Genomic DNA, 21,911 nt, shown 5'->3' on the forward strand with positions numbered 1-21,911 from the left:
TTGGAATTAATCTAGATGAATCTAGATTAAAATGGCTCATTTGAATTCTGCCGAAGGCATTCAGAATATGTGCGCTACCCAAATAATGACTAAAAGTAAGTCTTTGAGAACGGGTTTCTCAAGCCAGGTGGCGCATCAGACCAGGATCAAACATAGTAGTTTGACGACGACTCTTCCCCTGCGCTACATCAGTGCTTGGCCCGGCATCTTCCGCATTAGCTAAGGGATGCTTTGCGTTTAGGTGGTACTTGAGACTAGAAGAACTCCTACAGTAAACTAATTTCGCATTGCACAAGGTGCAAACAACCTTAGTCTTGTCGAGGTTTCCATTGGGAAGCTTCTTAAAAATAAATTTTCCCTGAAGCAAACCCGGCAGCTTCATAGCTGCATCCACGTTAGCACGTCACGTTTGATGTGGTAATTTCACAGTAGGCATACACACAGGTTCGAAGACTCGTTCTCGCCCCCTACAGTGCAATTCGGCTAGGTATACATCCTCGCTAAAATATCAAGGTGAAAGTCATCATAGCTTGCGTAGTATAGACCCAGCTCCCAACCCAACTTTGAGAATAGATTAACGGCAATATTTTTTTTAATCGCCCGATAAGAGTCTCACGTTAACGCAGCACGTTAACGCCGATAACAGCCCACCACTAGTATTAACTAACATGAACTAACCATGAGCAATACATTTGTTACTGTATTTGTCAATCTTTAATTAACAATAGTTAATAAAAATCCAGCTGTTCATAGTTTGTTAATGGTAGTTCACAGTGCATTAACTAATGTTAACAAATACAACTCTTGATTTTAATAATGCATTAGTAAATGTTGAAATTAATATTAACAAAGATTAATAAATGCTGTATAAGTGCGGATCATTATAAGTTCATGTTAACTAATGAACCTTATAGTAAAATGTTAGCAAAGTTTCTTTATTGCTATCTCTGATTCCATGAATAACATTTAACATCTCTGGAAGCTCTTCATTGCACAAAAGAGGTTCTTTAAAGTAGAAAAAGTCTCTTTCAATTATTAAAAAGTTATTAAAAGTTTCTTTTAAGAACTTTGGTAAACTAAAAATGGTTCGTCTATGACACTGCTACAGAAACATACTTTTGAACCTTTCTTTTTAAGTGTGTGTGTGTGTGTGTGTGTGTATATATATATATATATATATATAAAATATACACACTTAAAAATAAAGGTTCAAAAGTATGTTTCTGTAGCAGTGTCATAGTTGTATATTATTTCTATGATTTTCAACAAAAAAAAACCAAACAAACAATTTGTCAGTTAAAAGTATTAAAGAAGAACCACATCTTTTGTATTTCATTTTTGGTTTAAAAATAGAAAAATGAATGGACACAAAAGTACACGGACCAAAATAGCATTATGCTTTCATGCTTTTGAATGAAAAAGTGATTGAGAGTCCAGAGTAAGCAGAGCTGAATCTAGACAAACTACATAATTGCAATTGTGTCATTTAATAGATTTTGTGACTTTACTGTTATTCTAAAATGCAGAAAATAGTCAAAAGAATAATCGATCAAACTGTTAACTTGTCATTTCTCTGGTACTAGTGACACCAAGTTGATTTTGGACAGGCTATGAGTATAATCATTTCCACTTCATGAAGTTCAGTGATAAAGATGTTTTGACTTGCAGGATTGCAGAAAGGGTTAGAGGATTGTTCCAGAACAAAAGAACTGGTGAAAACATTCCTCATATCATTCTTTTCAAAGGCAGAGTAAAGGCACAGCTAAAAAAGTTAACCTTGAGTTATGAAGCCCAGCAACTCTGAATTACAGTGCCAAATGAATACAGTGAGAATTGCTAACATGGGTTAAAGCGTCTAAGAAGGCTGAATTTTATCAAAAACGAAGCTGTTGTTCATTCCAGCTGAGAACCGCCCTGCCAAGATCTTGTCATGTGATTAGATAGTTCAATCTCACCCACACAGAAAGCCAAGAACCTTGATGTCAGACTGACCAACATTTATTTGCACCCCACAAACGAACCACATTACTGTTAAAACTGATCCTGTGTTAGTAATTTCTGTTTCCACAGCATTCACATAGGGTTACGGTGTGTTCGATTTTGAAAGTTTCTTGTCTCTTTGTTTAGTATTCCCACACCCTGTGAGAAATAATTTCCATGACGACTACTAGATAACAGCAAGAACAATAAGAGCAAGGCCAGAAAAACTTTACACAAGTACACAAATCACAGCGATTTGAAGTTGGTTACTCATTTTGCAATATAACAATGCGCAAAGCCAATCTTGCATAGCTAGAATCTAATACCCAAACACAAGTACGAGTGCTGGTAAAGCACTCTTGGCTGCATTCGCATACTTGCATGAAGTATACACCGAACAGGCATAACATTAAGACCACCTTCCTAATATTGTGTTGGTCGCCATTTGCTGTCAAAACAACCCTGACCCGTCAAGGCATGGACTCCACTAGACCCCTGAAGGTGTGGTATCTGACACCAAGATGTTAGCAGCAGATCCTTTAAGTCATTTAAGTTGTGAGGTGAGACCATGGATCTTGTTTGTTCAGCACCTCCCACAGATGCTCCATTGGATTGAGAACGGGGGAATTTGGAGGCCAAGTCAACACCTCAAACTCGTTGTTGTGCTCCTCAAACCATTCCTGAACCATTTTTGCTTTGTGGAAGGAGCATTATCCTGCTGAAAGAGGCCACAGCCAACAGGGAATACCGTTTCCATGAAAGGGTGTACATGGTCTGTAACAATGCTTAGGTAGGTGGTACGTGTCAAAGTAACATCCACATGGATGGCAGGACCCAAGGTTTCCCAGCAGAACATTGCCCAAAGCATCACACTGCCTCCGCCGGCTTGTCTTCTTCCCATAGTGCATCCTGGTGCCATGTGTTCCCCAGGTAAGAGACGCACACACACCCGGCCAACCACGTGATGTAAAAGAAAACGTGATTCATCAGACCAGGCCACCTTCTTCCATTGCTCCGTGGTCCAGTTCTGATGCTCACTTGTCCACTGTTGGCTCTTTCGGCGGTGGACAGGGGTCAGCATGTTCACCCTGACTGGTCTGCAGCTATGCAGCTCCATACGCAACAAACTGATGCACTGTGTATTCTGACACCTTTCTATCAGAACCAGCATTAACTTCTTGAACAATTTGAGCTTCAGTAGCTCGTCTGTTGGATCGGACCACACGGACCAGCCTTCGCTCCCCACGTGCATCAATGAGTCTTGGCCGTCCATGACTCTGCACCGGTTCACCACTGTTCCTTCCTTGGACTACTTTTGAAAGATACTGACCACTGCAGACCGGGAACACCCCACAAGAGCTGCAGTTTTGGAGATGCTCTGACCCAGTCATCTAGCCATCACAATTTGGCCCTTGTCAAATAAATCCTTACGCTTGCCCATTTTTCCTGCTTCTAACACATCAACATTGAGGACAAAATGTTCACTTGCTGCCTAATATATCCCACCCACCCAAGTAAAGTAAAGTAAAGTAAAATAATAAAATAAAATTAGTGAAAAAGGGTAAGTTAACTTTTTTTGGTTAAATAAACTGAAATAAACTTATATTCAAGTGACAGTTCAATAATCAGGCCAGAAACTCAGACACTGACCCTGGGCAATCATTGATCCCTGGACTGTACTCATAAAAATGCTTTCTCATGGCATGCATGACGTAAGAACCCCGTTTGATACGGTCAATTGTTTCCTGCCGCTTCTCTGATCATGAAATAATTGAATAACAAGAACCAAATGCTAATTTATATCCTACGTACACTACTTGTTCTTTACCTGGTGTTGTTTTGGTAATCCGATATTATTGGTAATTTTCAGCAGAACTCATTTTCTACCAGCAATCTCAGTTATATTCAGATGTTTTAGGTTATATTAAGGTAAAAGTTTGTGTGTAAAAATAACCAGCCCTCCCTCACCTTGTATTTGCCCTGGTCACAGCCACACAGGGTGCTCTCCATGGTGTAACTGCGCTGCACTCCGATCTCTCTCCAGACCACCACACGCGCCGTGGCCTCTTTGGAGCGTTCAACTACAAAACTGCAGCTGGACAGGCTGAACGCTGGAGCCATCTGAGACAGCAGCTTAGGCAGAGTCTAAAACACACGGAGAACATGAGAAGTGGCTTTTACATTCTTCAACTTATTTACATGAAAAGATCAACACTGATAAAAGAGGTAACTTTTCTATATTCTCAATTTTTTACATGATTATTTTTCACTCTCTTAGAATAAAACTACTGTTTATACTGCCTTTAAAGAGGAACTATTATGCCTTTTTTAAAATATATGTTCAACTTTCTTTAGTGTGTAATGTTGCTGTTTCAGCATGAAAAGGGCCTGCAAAGTTACAAAGCACAAAGTCTCTCCAGCAGGAGTTATTCTCTATATCAGTGTCACTGTTTCTGATCTCCCTGAAATGCCTCCATTGTAGCCTTGAGTTTTCTTCTGGGAATGAACGTTATAATATATATATATATATATCATTATAATATAAACAATATATCATTATAATATAATAGTCGTAATATTCCTAATTTAAATAATTCCCACCCAAGGCATACACAAAATAAAGGGGCGGGGCCTGGATGAGATGCGTTAGTAGTGTGTTGTCGCAATGTCCATGCCCAAGAGACTTTTTCCACCCTGAATCTAACACGGTTATGCTAAGGGGCGTTACATTTCCATACCACAGTCAAAGCAGCTGACCAATCACAACACACTGGTCCAGCCGGCCAATCAGAGCACATTATGCTTTTCGGAAGGAGGGGCTTCATACAGAGAGAAACTAAACAGAGCATTGCTGACTGGGAAGAGAGGTGCTGCAACAACGAAGATAACGAAAATAAGTGAAAAATAAGGTGTTTTTTGAACGTTCAAGCATGAAAACCTATACTAGTAGAGCCCAAAAACAAAATCAAGACTATGTAAAAGGGTACAATAGGTCCTCTTTAAAAGAATAATTCTGTCATTTACTTGCCCTCATGTGATTTCAGAATCGCATGAATTTCATTCTTCTGTGAAAAGAAGATTGTTCAGTTGTTTTTGTCCAAATTATGAATGTTAATGGCACCCAAAACTTTTAAGCTCTAAAAATGACACAAAGGTAGCATCAATTTAATCCATACAAAAACACCTGAAACATCTATCAAATATCTTCTTTTGTGTTGTGCACAAGCATTTCCAATTTTCCATTTTTTGGGTGACCAATTCCTTTAATATGAAAATGTGGGCAGTTATATGTAATGTGGGCATTACCAAAGTCCCTTTAAGACAAGTCATTTCACTCGGCGGCCATCTTTGAAACGCCTCTCGGGCATTCAAGTGCAGCTCCTATCTCTTTGAATGGGGAAACATCAAATTCTCCAAAGCTGCTTGCCAAGCTTTCGATTAAATTTCATATTTGAAATCACCAATGAAATCTGACAACAACTGCCTCATAAATTTTGTTTTTAAACGCTCAAATCATGACCCAAAAAAAAAAAACGGTATTTTTCAGGCTGGATCAAGCTAATGCAGATGCGCAGGCCTAAATGAGTCTCTTGTGCCTCATTTCGGAGACGCGCGTCTGACTGTTTCTATAGGAACCGGAGCTTCTAAGGACCACTGCAGTGATGCGATGACTTTACCAATTGGCGATTGGCTCTTATTTAGAAGGCGGGACTTATTCCGCCATATTGCGCGTTGCACTTTCTCTAATTCAAAACAATACGTCTTGTGTTATTCTATAATTTTTGGCATTACATGTGAATAACCCAATTTTTCAGATTAGTTTTCATAAATGGTCTGAATGGACAGAAGGAGCTGTGTGTTGTGAATGCCAGATTATATCTAAGTAATACATCAAAGTAGCCAAAAAGATTTACAGTGGTTAGTATATAACTGTGCAGCTGTGTTACCCTGTATCCAAGGTCCTCCTGTAGGTCACAGGTGCTGGTGTTGACATTGGTCTGCCACACCGTCTCCTTAATACTACAGCCGTACATGAAAACATTCTTCTTCCGTGAATGGCCGTGATAATCGCAGAACACCTAAACACACACAGTTAACAGATAAACACACAGCTGGTGTCATTAAAAAGTTTAAAAAGAGTTCTCTTATCTCATCATATGATGCTCTCTCACCAGTGGAGTTCTTCCTGTAGCTCTGAGGTACTGCAGGAGACTCTTGGCATGATAGATGGTGGGGTGCAGCTCAGCGTTGGGGCTCTGCCACTGTCTGTTCAGATCCTCCCCGCTCAGAGAACAGCGATGACTGCATCGTGAGCATAAAAAGATTGGATATGTGATTACACATAAAGTTCATGAAGAAGTATCGTCCTTTCTAATACTGGTAACGCTGCGTGATAACTTTCATTAAGAGTAAAGAATGACAAACAATATCACAATATCTGCATCATTTTTAATATGCAGTACATTTTCCTGCCCATATCATATATGTATTAAAAATCGAATAATATAATAATAAAATCCTTGGTTTGTGCTGTAATCTTATGATGATTTTAAAACAGTGTCATCAACAGCTTCCGTTCATTTGCAGAAGCAGTATGGAACATGGAGGTAATTTTGTTGTGTGTTGACATACTTTCCATTGATGACCCCATCAGGGTTGAGCATGGGGATGATTTTGAAGATGTAGCTCTCTCGTAGACTTTGGGCTTGAGGACTGCAGCTCATGAGATACTCCAGAGTGCCCTTCATCACCCAGCTAGAGTTAGTCTCTCCAGGATGCACCCGCGCTGACAGAAACACCACTGGACGGCTTCCTACAAACACAGCATAGCTGAGTGAGCCACACTCATTCACAGAGGCTGGAATGACAATCACATTATGGACTGTGTGCTTGAGAGAACACGTGGGAGAGTGCCTGAGTGAGTGCATACACAGGTTAAAGCGCATGCAACAATGCATGAGAGCATGTAAGCCAGTGCTTTCAAGAATACATGCATAAGAAAGTGCATGTGGGAGTGTTCGTGAAAGTGTGTGCATGGGAGGGTTTATGCGAGAGTGCATGAGAGGTTGAAATGACAATCGAACTAGGATCCACATGAATGAGAGAGCATGTAAAAGAGCGTGCAAAATTGCATGGGAGCATGTATGTAAAAGAGCAAAAAAATGTGAACGTGAGTGTTTGTGAGTTCATGAGTGCATTTCAGAGCACTTGGTAGCATGCTTGAGTGTGTGCATGTGACAGTGCATGCATGGCAGCAGGCATGCAAAAGTGCATGACAGTGTTCGTGAGAGATTGTGTGGAGCATGCATACGAGAGTGCATATGAAAGTGTATATTAGAAAGTGTACTCGAGCATGTGCGTGAAAGCATTCATCAGAGAGAGTACATGTGAGTGTGCATAAGGACGCACGTGAGAACGTTCATGAGAGTGAGTGCAGGTGAGAGCATTCACCAGAAAGAGTGCATGTGAGCATGTATGAGGATGCATGCGAGTTTGTTCATGAGAGCAGGTGCATGTGAGCGCGCATGAGAATCCATGTGAAAGCGCTCATAAGCGAGAGTGCATGTGAGCTTGCATAAGAACGCATGTGACAGCGTTCATGCATGTGAGGGTGTTCATCAGAGAGAGTGTATGTGAGCATGCACAAGGACGCATGTGAGCATTCATGTAAGAGAGTGCATGTGTGCATGTATGAGGATGCATGCGAGTTTGTTCATGAGAGCGAGTGCATGCGAGGGTGCAAAAGGATCCATGTGAAAGTGTTCATCAGCGAAGAGTGCATGTGAGTGTGCATGACCATGCATATAAGTGTTCATGAGAGTGAGTGCATATGAGCTTGCATAAGAAAGCATGTGACAGTGTTCATGAGAGTGAGTGCATGTGAGCTTGCATAAGAAAGCATGTGACAACGTTCATGAGCATTCATGAAAGTGAGTGCTAAAGAGTGCATAAAAATGCAAGAATCTAACACACATACCTGTAGTTTTCAGATAAGTAGTTAGCTGGGTTAGATGCGTTGAATTGGGGTTGAAGCTAAACTCTGCAGGGCTGTGGCCCTCCAGGAACTAAGTTTTGCACCCCTGCACCAAACTGATTGCTATAGCTGTATGTTTATCAGTGACATACCTATGTGTGTGTGTGTGTGTGTGTGTGTGTGTGTGTTACATACTGAACTGGCTGATATGGTCATTGCTGAGGGATTCCGGCATGGCTGTGATGGTGAGCAGGGGACAGCTGTTTCCTCCCAGCGTTTCACACAGATCATCCTGTCTGTAGTAAATCTGAGCAGTACGCAAAGCGCTCAACTTCTGCAGATGCATCTAAACAATAAGGAACAAAATCAAATTGAATTCTATTTTGCATCTATCCTACTATATTGCATGCAATATTAGGATGATGGTAAAATCAAGGTATACTGAAAATATCATGCCATATGTCCCCTGATGGTATCCATTTTCTGGTACATTTCTGAAGTATGCATGCTTACTGGGCTAATATTGGTATATTAAAAGAGAATGCATGGACACTAAACCACTAGTCCACAGCGCCAACGGTAATGTAGCGTTAGTAACAGTAAGGTAAAGTTTTTTACAGCACATCACAGTATATAATATGTAGTTTGTTATATAAGACACAACTTTATGCACCCAAACTGGCATACTACATAGTCAAAAGTACAACTGTGGTGGCACTTTCATTACCAGCAAAGTACATCATTTTAGTACATATAGAGGTATGTGAGTTTAGGAATATTATTCAAACTAATGTGCTTCTTGATAAGACACATTCATGTATTACTGTACATCAGATGTTGCATCAATTTAGGGAGGGTACATTTGTATAGTACCTTCAGCATAGAGTAGGTGTATGGGTAATGATAGGCAAAGTAGCAAACATCATCTTTATGCTGAAAGGTCACAGTGAAGGTCATGGTGAAGTACGATTTTCCCTTTTGCCCTCCGGCTGCAATGGAGCTTCGTGAGAAATTATTCCTATGTGATAAGAATAGAGGTCAATGCATGACAACCCACAAATCAATGCACTTTTACAGGCTATAATACAATGATATGCAACATAAAAGGACGGTACTTACTTGTAGTAGCAGATGTCAGATCCTGTTCTAACCCATTGGGGCCTGCCGTTGATGGCATCCTGTACAGAGTACATGAGCACCTGCATACCTGTCACACCACAGGAAAGACCAGCAGGCAAAATCAGGCAAAAACCTGACAAACACACTCTGACTTTGAAGATGTAGAGATGGATTATAGAGTGCGTTTAAGTAGCTGTATACTGTACAACATCCAAACATACACTACATAACACATGACATTCTAGCTCTAGCACAATTCATAACACTACTTAATAATCCAGTATAATGGCACAGACATTTGAAAGTAACTATCACTATTCGCATCTGCGTTTGTGTACTTGATTATTTTTTTGTACTAATGCTTGAAATGACCCACCATAATTAAATTGGCTGTTTGACTTCTCACAGTTGATTATATTGAATCGATAACGAACTCCAGGACGCATATTGCCCACCTCGAAATAGAACCACTGGTGATAGTGATTGCTATTGATATCGGAGTTCAAGATCAAGTCATACTCAAACCTGCCGACAGAAACAGGCAATACACAGAATGGAAAAATAAGAAGCAGCTTCTTCATTTGATGAAAAGCACATTTATAAAACAACAACAAAAAAATGCTTATTCTGCACATACTTTCTGACTTGTATTGCTTTCCGTAGGTTTCCAGACTCAAATTTAGAGTTGAACTTGAGAGACTCCCCATTGTCAATAATTGGACAACTGAAACGGTTTTGAAAAGACAAATACATTAACACTGATGATTCACATATTTTGAATAACTCAGAGAAACAAAGACAGCCTGGGTTTGTGTGAAACAATAAATATGGTTGATCTTGAATGCAGTACAGAGGCATGTCATGTCTGATACCTACGGAAGAGGATTAGGGCCAAGCAATAATAAAAAAATAAAACCATCTCGAGATTAAAGTTGTTACATTTCAAGAAAAAACTCGTTAAATTAAAAAAAAAAGTCGAGATAAAATGTTGACAATAAACTCGTTAAATTATGAGAAAAAGGTTGAGATAAAATGTTGAGAATAAACTCGTTAAATTACAAGAAAAAAACTTGTTAAATTACAAGAACAAATTTGTTTAATTATGAGAAAAATGTTGTTAAATTGAGAAAAATGTCGAGATAAAATGTTGAGAATAAACTCGTTAAATTTCGAGAAAAAGTTCGAGATAAAATGTTGAGAATAAACTCATTAAATTACAAGAAAAAAACTCGTTAAATTACAAGAACAAATTCGTTTAATTATGAGAAAAATGTCGTTAAATTTTGAGAAAAAAGTCGAGATAAAATGTTGAGAATAAAGTCATTAAATTATGAGAAAAAAGTCATTAAATTACGAGAACAAATTTGTTTAATTATGAGAAAAATGTTGTTAAATTTTGAGAAAAAAGTCGAGATAAAATGTTGAGAATGAAGTCATTAAATTATGAGAAAAAAGTCATTAAATTACGAGAACAAATTTGTTAAATTACGAATTTGTTCTCATAATTTAATGACTTTTTTCTCGAAATGTAACGAGTTTTTTCTCGTAATTTAACAAGTTTATTCTCAACATTTTATTTTGACTTTTTTCTCTAAATTTAACGAGTTTTCTCTCGAAATTTAACAACTTTAATCTCGAGATGGTTTTATTTTTTTATTATTGCTTGGCCCTAATCCTCTTCCGTAGATATCCCATAAACCTGAGCAGTTAGTAAAAAAAAGGAACCTAACACAGAGATTAAAGTATAGTTTATAAACATTTTTTTCAACTTCAACCATTCTATTTCTGCCAAGAAACAGAAAAGTGGAACATATATGGTATGAACATATATGATATACACCAGATGTGCAAAGATAGATAATGGGTGTTCATTCTAGTCAAAAATAAAATAAAAAATAATTTAAAAAACATTAATTTAAAATAAATAAACATTCATAATAATAATAAATATATATAGCTGCAAGCAGCAATTAATAGGGCCAAGCACAAAAAAGGCATGATGAGTTATGCAAGCATGGCTGGGAGCATCAGACCAACTGCAACAATGAGTAATTAAAGACATTTTTATATGATTTTAGTCAAAATGACTGAAAATATATGTACATAGATAAATTCATTCACATGTAATATGATTTAATTGCTTATGGTGTTTGAACAATAAGTGGCTCTGTTACCAAACTGATGTTTTGAGATCAGTGTGAGGAGACAATGACAAATAGAGATACAGCCTCAGAATCAGCTTGGCACCTTGCCATCAAATTTCTTGATGCATGGTCAGTCAAAAAGCTTTAATAACTTGCACGGTCTGAAAATGATATGAGCCGATTTTGGTGAAAACCTAGGTCTAGGAGGAGCTAGTTTTTAGTAGGTTTTCAAAGAAATTCAAAATGGCAGACAACAAGTTTGACCGAATATGTTATAATTGTTCTCAGTATGACTCAAAGAAACTATCAAAATTCAAGTTTCATTAAAATAGGCAAAATTAATCAAAAGCTCTTAGCATTTTTGAAAAGTCATTATAAGTTTTGACCAGAAGGTGGTGCTGTCTAGAAACTTTAAGAGTACCTTCAGGGCATAGTACCAATGACCCATTTTTGCATTTCACTTTAAATTTCAATATAGCTGACGCCCAAAATGGCTGACGTGAGAAAATTGGCTACCATTACAGTACTGAATCTAACGAGACCACTTTTATGATTTTTGGGCAAATGGTTCAGAAGTTATAAGCAAAAAAAAGATTTTAATATCTCCTGACCAGTAGGTGGCACTGTGACAAATTAAAACATATTATATTTTTACATTTTTTCAAAAGGACCTTTCATTATTATTTTTATTATTATTTAGTTGAATCAGCATTTTGTAACAAAAAGAAAATGTGTTATGTAATGTATATAGCAACTGATCAAAATGTTGCATTTAAGAATTTTGTAATAAAAACACTTGAATTTGAATAGCAAGACAGTTTACTTCTGTTTCAGACACTCCCTTTGTACAAACTGCACACTGACCTCTGATTGTCTAAGTCATATACGACTTTATCGAGGATGTCACTGGGGTGAATGAGCCTCTCAATGTCCTGGAAGATCTTCATTCTGTTGAAAAAGAAAGTCTTAGCTGAATGGTTCATTCAAAAATTAAAATTCTGTCATCATTTACTCACCCTCGTAACTTTCTTTCTACTGTGGAGCACAAAATGGGATGTTCTGTTTTCCACTCAAAACATTCAGTGAGTTATCAAGCTGATAACTTAAATTTTCGGTTTAATCGTCAAATAAAACTTTCATATGCTTTCAGAAGATTTGGAATATAGTTCACAAGACATTTTATGGAGTTTTTGGAGATTGACAATCCCTGGCTTTTGCTGTATAGAAAAGAGCAGCGTGAACATTCAGCTGAACATCTCCCTTTGTGCTCCACAGAAAAAAAAAGAAAAAAAAAAGCAACAGGTTTGGAATATTGTCACTGAATTAAATAAGAATTTGGGGGTTTGTTTACCCTTTCAAGTATTATATTTAACAGCAGAAAAAAAAAACATTTGTGTAGTACCTCTGCACACCATAAACCCTCTCCAGAATGGGCTCACGGAGGTTGAGTGCCACATGCCCAAAGTAATCTGGGTATGCCACCTCTGTGTAGCCAGGCACTGAGCGTGTGCTCTTCACCATCTCTAAGTAGAGGTCAGGGTCATGCAGTGGCAGCAGTGCCGCTGTGTCTGGCACTTCGAGCTCGGCTTGTTCCCCACCCTCCTCCTGAGACCCATCCACAGAGCCTCCATTCACGCCACCATCTAGAACCAGGCGACCCAAACTATAGACCAGATCGCAGTCCGATTTGCCATCTGGGCTTTTTGATATAGAGATGCTGTCCAGCTCCAGAGGTGATCCATCTGACTTGGGTGGCAGAGCGTCCCCCTGCGGGGAACGTCTGTTTTGAGGCCCTGAGGATGTAGGCGTGGTGGGAATGATGATGGAACGATGAAGCTCTGGGTTGACGCTTAATAGAGGAATGACAGATCTTGGGCTTTCAAAATCATTGTCCTGAGAACAAAAAACAAACAGTGATCACCCCCGATGATTTTTCAGTATGACATTCACTACCGTTCAAAAGGGCTTTTCACACCTGGCTCATTTGGAGCGTTTGTTTCAAAACCTGGTGCATTTTCTCCCTTAGTTCAGTTCACTTGGGCATACATGAACACGGCAATCGTGCTCAGATCCACACCAAAACAATGGCTCTGAGATCGCCTGAACGAGGTGTTCTCGGCCCGATTGCAAATGAACTCTGGCGCGGTTCGGTTGAGGAAAGAAAGAAATCCAGTCCAACGGACCAAGTGGTATCATAATTCATAATGGGAAATGTTTTATAACAAGCAGCATTGTCTGATTCTGTGAGTGGACACATTAGTTACTGCAGTTGAAAAACAAAGAGTACCTCTTCATCTTAAAATGCTGTGTAATTGTTTTTCTCCATGCTTTGCAGGAATGCTGTCCCAAGAAAGCCTTGATTCCTACTCTAACCAACTGCATTATACATTTTAAATTTAAATTAAATATACACTGCGTTCCAAATTATTATGCAAGTGACATATTAGTTAAGATTTCAGCAGAATAAACATTCAGATTTCAGTTTTTCTAAGAAAATGTATGTTTGTTTATTTATCCATGTCTTTTTAGATAACTGGTATCAATTTCAGACAAAATAATTTGCCAGATCTATGGAAACCGTACTTAGAGGTTGTTCCACATTATTAAGCAAGTCACAGTTCTCATGCAATATGGGGAGGAAGAAAGATCTTTCTGAAGATGAAAAGCATGAAATGGTGCAATGTTGTGCAAAAGGCATGAAAACAACTAATATTTTGTGAAATTGAATGGAGATTATCGAATTATCATAAGATTTGTGAGTGATTTAGAGCACAGCAGAACTCGGTCAGATAAAGGCTTATTAATGAAAGTTCCTGTCAAAAAGATTAATTGTATTAAAAGGGCAGCTATAAAAAAGCCAGTGTTGAGCAGCAAACAGGTATTCTCTGTAGTCTCTCCATGCAGGCTGGCAGTTGTGTGTAAAAATGCATTTTAGACACCACTAACCAAACCTCACAAAGAGAAACATTTGCAGTGGGTGTAGAAATACATTTTCAAACAGTTTTTTTGCTGTGGTGTTTTTTTGCAGCATGGGATAGTGCATAGTGCATTGTATTTCAGAAGGCACTATCTTCCTTTGGTAACACTTTACTTGAAGGGGTGTGCATAAGACTGACATGACGCCTTCATAATCATGACATGACACGTGTCATGAATATGAAGGAGGTTTTATGAATGTTTATGACAACTGTCATTAAGTGTCATTCGCTCAATTATGTCATTTTTAATGCAAAGATGACATTGTTTGAGATGTCCGAGTTATGACAACTTGACATAAACCAATACATCATAACCTGTCAGTGTCATTCATTTAGCTTTATGGGTTAACATTGCATTAAACTGTCATGTAGTTGGTTTTGACATGAGGCCATTATAATAGTGTCATAAATATGTATCTTGAGCTCAAGTACAGTGGTACAAATTGAACTTGTCATTAAAATGTCATTAAGTGACAATACTCTGACAAATAATTTTATAACAGCGTCATGACTATTTTTCATTATATGTTTTTTTTGTTTTTGTTTTTTGTTTTTTTAAGTTTCCTCCAACAGAAGGTCAGATAATAGACAATTTCAAATTTCGTAAAAAAGATTACACTGTTATAGAATAATGGTAACACTTTATTTTAGGGTCTTTTAACTAGTTGCTTATTACTATTAGCATTCATATGGCTAAAATATTGGCTGTTTTTTAGTACTTATAAAGCACATATTAATGCCTTATTCTGCATGACCTTATTCTACATTCTTAATCCTACCCAATACCTAAACCTAACAATTAACTATAATAAGCAGTAAATTAAGAGTTTATTGAGGGAAAAGTCATAGTTAATCATTTATATATGTGTTCCCTATACTGAAGTGTTACCAAAATAATGTAAAGTAATGTTAACCCATAAAGCTAAGTAGTTTTTTAAGTTTGATAATTAATCTGCTATGTCATGTTTATGACAGGTTATGATGTTTTGCTAATGTCACGTTGTCATGACAAAGACACTGACAGGTTATGATGTGTTGGTTTATGTCAAGTTGTCGTAACAAAGACATCTCAAACAATGTCATCTTTGCATTAAAAATGACATAATTGAGTGAATGACATTTAATGACAGTTGTCATAAACATGCATAAAACCTCCTTCATATTCATGACACGTGTCATGTCAAGATTATGAAGGTGTCATGTCAGTCTTATGCACACCCCTTCAAGTAAAGTGTTACCCTTCCTTTTTATATCATAGCTGAAAATGGCCAGTTATGAACTCCACATATCTTGCAAAAGTCATTTTAATACCCTCCATCTCACTTCCCAGTATTCCAGCCCAAATCATCACCCACCAGCTCCTTGCTGACGTCGCAGTCTTGTTGGAACGTGGTGGCCATTCACCAACCATCCAGAAATCCATCCGTTTAGACCATCCATTGTAGTACAGCATTAGTCAGTGAATAAAACTATTTAAAAATGAGTCTTCATGTATTTCTAAACCCACTGTAAATGTTTCTCTTTGTGAGGTTTGGTTAGTGGTGTCTAAAATGCATCTTTACACACAACTGCCACAACTCTAAATCACTCACAAATCTTATGATAATTCGATAATCTACATTCAGTTTCACACAATATTAGTTGTTTTCATGCCTTTTGCACAACACTGCACCATTTCATGCTTTTCATCTTCAGAAAGATCTTTCTTCCTCCCCATATTGCATGAGAACTGTGACTTGCTTAATAATGTGGAACAACCTCTAAGTAGGGTTTCCATAGATCTGGCAAATTATTTTGTCTGAGATTGATACCAGTTATCTAAAAAGACATGGATAAATAAACAAACAAACATTTTCTTAGAAAAACTAAAATCTAAATGTTTATTCTACTGAAATCTTACTGATATGTCACTTGCATAATAATTTGGAACGCAGTGTATATAATTTTTATCAGTTAGTTCTAGATTGTACTAGCGATGTGACGGTGAGGAAATTCTGGTTAGGTGGTGGAGTTTTTCCCTCTTTTACACTTTGCTTTTAAATTGCTAATTCGAAAGCAAAAGTAAAATTCGCACTGTCGCATAAGGGTGCAGAGCGGAGCGAGCTATGGAAGTTGAGCTTCCATAGGAATGAACTGAAAATGCTTGCTCTGCTCCACGCGAGTGGACACAGACCATTATGAATGCTGCACAGGCGCATTTTACTTCTGCTTAGAGCCAATTCGGGGCGACAATTGCTTGAATGGTGGGTTCATTATTATTCTTAATGAAAAACATCAACTAGAAAAACACTAATCCTTTGCAGGTTGTCATTAGCATTGGGTTTAAATCCAAAATATTGCCAAATAGATGCTTTTACATTTTGCTTTAAAAAACAAATCTTCCGCCATCGTCTTGTCAGTCAGCTCCTCACTGACTCTCATGATAAATGAAATTTTTTTGAGATCCTAGGAGAGGCTAGGAGATTTACAAAAAAATTCAAACAAGATGACGGTCTATCAGGGGCAGTGGAGCGAAGAAAAGGAGGGTGAACTTATATCATTTTACACTGGCAAGTTGTCATGTGTCAACTCAAAACAGGGAATTTACCTAATTTAATGCTTAAAATACCAACAGATGTCCAATTTAAATGTACCTAGGCTGTAATTTAACCATCGAATATTTTTAGTTAAATGCTAAAAAGACATGCTTCATGTACCGTCTGCAGTGGCGTAGGCCGTAGGGTAGGGCGTATGGCACGTGAAAGTAGCTTTTGACGCAATCAACCGGGGTTCGAATCCGCCAAATTCACTCTTCTCCCTTTTCCCACCACAAATCAGATCGGAAAGGCATTTATATTTAATAAAAATGAAGAAAATATTTAAAAAGTTGAAATAAAGTGCCTAAAAAGTGTTTATAATAAAGTATTTATTGGGTTGGCAATAGATTTGCTCCTCTCTGATTAGTTGCTGCCAACTGTCCGTTGACCTAATTAGTTGCCCTGTGTTTCATCAGGTTGCCCATTGACGGCAACATTGCCCAGCAGCATTGCTCAAAAAGTCTTTGACTCCTTGACTCCTGCTGCAGGTCTGTGCTGCGACTCTCGGTCATGTGATTGACACATTCAGGCCCCATTTACACTAGTGCGTTTTAGTTTTAAAAACTAAATAACTTGCTACGGTTACGCCTGTTGTTTACACTACGCCAGCGTTTTCGACCTCAAAAAAGGAGACTTTGGAAAATCCTGCAGAACTCGTTTCAGTTGGAAAACGCCGGGGTTGTGTTTCAGTGTAAATGGAGCAGTGGCTGCCCACATTACGCTACCAGAACACGACAATAACAGACCAGGGCTGCACTTCCCAAAAGCATTGCAAGCCTAAATTGATCGTAGAGACCATTGTTGGCTATACAATCAACTTACAATGCTTTTGGGAAATGCAGCCCAGAGCAGTCTCTCTCTATGGCTCTGTAACATACCAGCCTCGACAACCATGTAAACAATAACATGGAGACGGAACTGCATGCTTTGCTGACTTTGTGGTGATTTTTAGCAGCCATTGTGCAGTTAAACTCTGCATTTTATAGTACTGCAGCTGCCTACATGCGCAAGACGCAACTGTTTACATTTGTAAGTGCATGTCCTGTGTGCATGAATGGTCATGTGATAGGAGATCGTTTCTGAAACACAGTGGAAATGCCAGTATAGACGAGGAACGTTTTCATTTTAACGCCGTATTAAAGCAAAAACGCACTAGTGTAAACAAGGCTTCGGTTTTTAGTTGTAGTCTGTACTCTAACTGAACTAAATGATTTTTATTATTACTATAAAAAAAAAAAAAATAATAAAAAAAAAAAAAATCAAAATGACGGTGGGGGACGGGTACCGCGGTGGGCAAATGATGTAACCGGTGTGGTGGCTGAATACCAGTAATACCGTTAACACCGTTAAAGGGTTAGTTCACCCAAAAATGAAAATTCTGTCATTTATTACTTACCCTTATGCCGTTCCACACCCGTAAGACCTTCGTTCATCTTCAGAACACAAATTAAGATATTTTTGTTGAAATCCGATGACTCCGTGAGGCCTGCATAGGGAGCAATGACATTTCCTCTCTCAAGATCCAAAAAGGTACTAAAAACATATTTAAATCAGTTCATGTGAGTACAGTGGTTCAATATTAATATTATAAAGCGACAAGAATATTTTTGGAGTGCCAAAAAAAACAAAATAACAACTTATTTAGTGATGGCCGATTTCAAAACACTGCTTCAGGAAGCATCAGAGCACAAATGAATCAGTGTATCTGCTGTTCTGAGCGCCAAAGTCACGTGATTTCAGCCGTTGGCAGTTTGACACGCGATCCGAATCATGATTTGATACACTGATTCATAACGCTCTGAAGCGTTTTTTTGGCACTCCAAAAATATTCTCGTCGCTTTATAATATTTATATTGAACCGCTATACTCACATGAACTGATTTAAATATGTTTTTAGTACCTTTATGGATCCTGAGAGAGGAAGTGTCATTGCTCCCAATGAAGGCCTCACTAAGCCATCAGATTTCAACTAAAATATCTTAATTTGTATTCTGAAGATTAACGAAGGTCTTACGGGTGTGGAACGACATGAGGGTGAGTAATTAATGACAGAATTTTCATTTTTGGGTGAACTAACCCTTTAATATCTTGAATGATGACTGAAACTTTGTATTACTGGCACTTTTTGTGTTTAAAGCCTTCTTAAGATGAATCAAGTGAACTTGTCAATCCATCTTGATGGATGACGCAGAGGAAACTCTGACCAATAAGAGGCCAGTTTTACTCATATGTGACTTGTATAGACACATTTTGTACACTTTAAAATGTTGCCTTGTGACAGTGAACCGAACCAAGAAGAAAATGCCACATTGTAACAAATTAAGTCCCTGTTTTGGAACAAAGCAAACAATCTACAGGTCTGAAAAAAGATGTGAATATTTGTGCTATGGAGAAATAAAAAGCAAGGCTACCTTGGATGAGCAAAATTAACTTAAGTTCGTAAAACCTTTTATTAAGCATTTTTGTGTCTGCTATTTTGCAATCCAAGTCATTTTATTTACATGCATTTTTATTGACCTTTCATCAGTTAATAAGAAATGTCCTCACCTCAAAATTCTCGGTGAATTCCCGACAGAAATGCTCGTAGACTCTGAGCTCATCAAATGGACGCATGCTGATCTGTCTGGGCCGCAGTTTGTTGATATCGGTCTCTATGTCATCATTCTGTAGTGCATAACAAACCTGATGAACATCAATTTTCCAGAACTTTGATGGCTCTTTTACAAATATTCTAAACCCCCATTTAGGCCAACGAGTAGAGAAACTTAAACCTAAATGAAAATGAGAAATGTTGCCTTGGCATCTAACTGAAATAAATACTGAGTATAAAACGTAATAAGTTTAAATAAAACTGAAATAAAACTGAATATATATAAAATAAATAAATAAATAAATAAAAGAACATAAAAAATTACTAAAACTTACTAAAAATGACTTTATTTATTTTAAATGATACCAAAATGTAATTCATTATTTATAAATTGAATAATTTTAATATATAAATAAATAAATAATTTATAATGTGATTTGATAATGAATCTCAAAAGAAATGAAGATAAATTAACATGAAACTTATAAAAAAATAAATAAAAGCTAATTCAAAATATTAATAAATACTAAAATAGTATATAAAGAAATAACAGTGATTGTATCTCATTCGATATTGATAAACTGTATTTGTACTTTATCTGTGAACCGCACAAAAACTGCTTGGGTCATTTTCACCTCAAAATTTAAAAAAATAAAAAATAAAAAAATAATAAAAAAAAAATAAAAGAAAATTATATTATTTAATAATTACAATAATGAGAATTGGGGTGACAAATTTGCAAAAAAATGCAATATATGCATTATGTAGGTGGAACATGACATTTGTTTTGAGATTCACCCATATAAATATTAGAAATCACATTATAAATCTCCATTAGTCACAATGTTCTCTAAATATTGGTATAAGCCATTAAAAGACCCACATCAGTTGAAGTTTAATGAGATCATTGTTACCTGTGATTTGTGACCGGTTTCATCCTCCTCATTTTCGGTGTCATTTTCTGTGTCGACCTCTGTAGCTTCGTTCTCATCGCTCTCATCAACTACATCATCCACTAACACAGAAGACACAGGGATCTCTTACCACTGATGCTACTCACATCAAACAACACTGACACTCTATGCTGAAGTGAGTGGAGGACAAAGAAAAAGCATTTGCAACCAATTTTACTTTTACTTTTCCTTTACCAATTTTTACTAATTTTACTGCAAGCTGTTTTTTTTTTGTTTTTTTTAAAGGACGGGACTTGATTTTATCCATTGAGGATAGATAAATCACCCGCATAATAACAGGAAAGACGTGGTGCATTTTGACCATAAGTTGAGATTCAGAATGATCATGTACCAAGACCAATAAAAACACCCCCTTCTGGCACCTGTGACTGTGTTTTACCTCCTGGCGGCTGGTTGTACAGCTGCGCCACTGGTCCACCAGCTGGTACGTGTGGCAGCGGGTGGAGAAAGACACTTTTAATGGTAGGCAGTGGTAGGCGGTTCTTTGGAAAGCACTTCCTCATAATTAGGCTGGAGGTATTGACCAGTGGATCAAGCGTCCGGACGGGCAGGCACTCCTGAACACATCACAGTAATATATCTTTATACTGCGCTGAAGCTGTTTGCCACATTCCAATAATATTACCAATAAAATAAAACTTTATATAAAACTTTCATACAGTGGATGCGTTATAAAGGATCCTCATCCCATTGGAGTCTATGAAGGCCTTCCTGCCAAGCTTAATGTTAGTGAGGTTTTTGATGCATCCCAGAATGCTCTTGCGGATGACCACGTGGCGGTGACGTGTGTCGTTGCGGTGCCAATCCTGGTAGATTGTAAGTAGCGTGGGAAGATATCCTCTGTCCACCGCCCGACGGGCATTCATTCCTAAAGAGCACACACACAAGAGACAACATTAACAGCTCTGCAAAGATGTGTAAAACAGTGTGTGTGTGTATAATGAATACTTTTATTCATCAATGAGGCATTAAATTGGTCAAAAGTTACTTTAAAGACATTTATAATGTTACAAAAAAATGTTATTTTAAATAAATGCTTTTTCTTTTAAAGGGATAGTTCACCCAAAAATGAAAACGACCCCATGATTTTACTCACACTCAAGCCATCTCAGGTGTATTTGACTTTCTTCTTTGAGACACACAATCGGAGTTATATTAAATAATGTCCTGGCTCTTTCAAGCTTTATAATGATTGTGAAAGGGGGCCACATTTTGTAAAGATTACATTACACTTTCTAAAGATCCATTTTGAGGGTTATATTAGCTGTGTGAACTAGTGATCGACCGATGTATCGGTTTACCGATATTTTTCCCGATATTTAAGCATTTTTCCATAATCGGGTATCGGTTTTGTAATATCGGATTCGCCGATTTACGGCGCCATCTTGTGGCCGTTTTGAGACTTCCTCCGTCTGAGGAGATCAGTCAACAACAACTCAGTGCACAGGTAAAGTATATGTTCTACTTGGTTTGCTTTAATTAATCAACTTTATTTAACATAACAGACATGCACAAATGAGATCTGAGACATAAATTCCTGATATAGTTAATTTATGCAGCTTGTTTCTAAACAATT

At 37.6% G+C, this 21,911-nt stretch overlaps 1 protein-coding gene across 7 annotated transcripts in view; it reads right to left on the reverse strand.

The window, feature by feature from the left end:
• agtpbp1 (ATP/GTP binding carboxypeptidase 1) overlaps positions 1–21,911 on the reverse strand; it is a 52,548-nt gene that overhangs the window by 12,162 nt on the left and 18,475 nt on the right. For all 7 annotated transcript variants that reach the window (XM_048210838.1, XM_048210841.1, XM_048210839.1 and 4 more), the window contains 15 exons: positions 20,995–21,203; positions 20,715–20,892; positions 20,276–20,376; positions 19,319–19,435; positions 12,620–13,110; positions 12,082–12,165; positions 9,711–9,797; positions 9,450–9,598; positions 9,074–9,161; positions 8,828–8,972; positions 8,150–8,300; positions 6,613–6,793; positions 6,153–6,282; positions 5,928–6,059; positions 3,949–4,125 (listed from right to left, as the gene is read on the reverse strand). In XM_048210838.1, coding sequence (XP_048066795.1) covers positions 3,949–4,125; positions 5,928–6,059; positions 6,153–6,282; positions 6,613–6,793; positions 8,150–8,300; positions 8,828–8,972; positions 9,074–9,161; positions 9,450–9,598; positions 9,711–9,797; positions 12,082–12,165; positions 12,620–13,110; positions 19,319–19,435; positions 20,276–20,376; positions 20,715–20,892; positions 20,995–21,203 — 2,420 coding nt within the window. The remainder of the gene's footprint in view (positions 1–3,948; positions 4,126–5,927; positions 6,060–6,152; positions 6,283–6,612; positions 6,794–8,149; positions 8,301–8,827; positions 8,973–9,073; positions 9,162–9,449; positions 9,599–9,710; positions 9,798–12,081; positions 12,166–12,619; positions 13,111–19,318; positions 19,436–20,275; positions 20,377–20,714; positions 20,893–20,994; positions 21,204–21,911) is intronic.

Source organism: Megalobrama amblycephala, linkage group LG12 (assembly GCF_018812025.1).
Source record: "Megalobrama amblycephala isolate DHTTF-2021 linkage group LG12, ASM1881202v1, whole genome shotgun sequence".
Taxonomy (NCBI): domain Eukaryota; kingdom Metazoa; phylum Chordata; class Actinopteri; order Cypriniformes; family Xenocyprididae; genus Megalobrama; species Megalobrama amblycephala.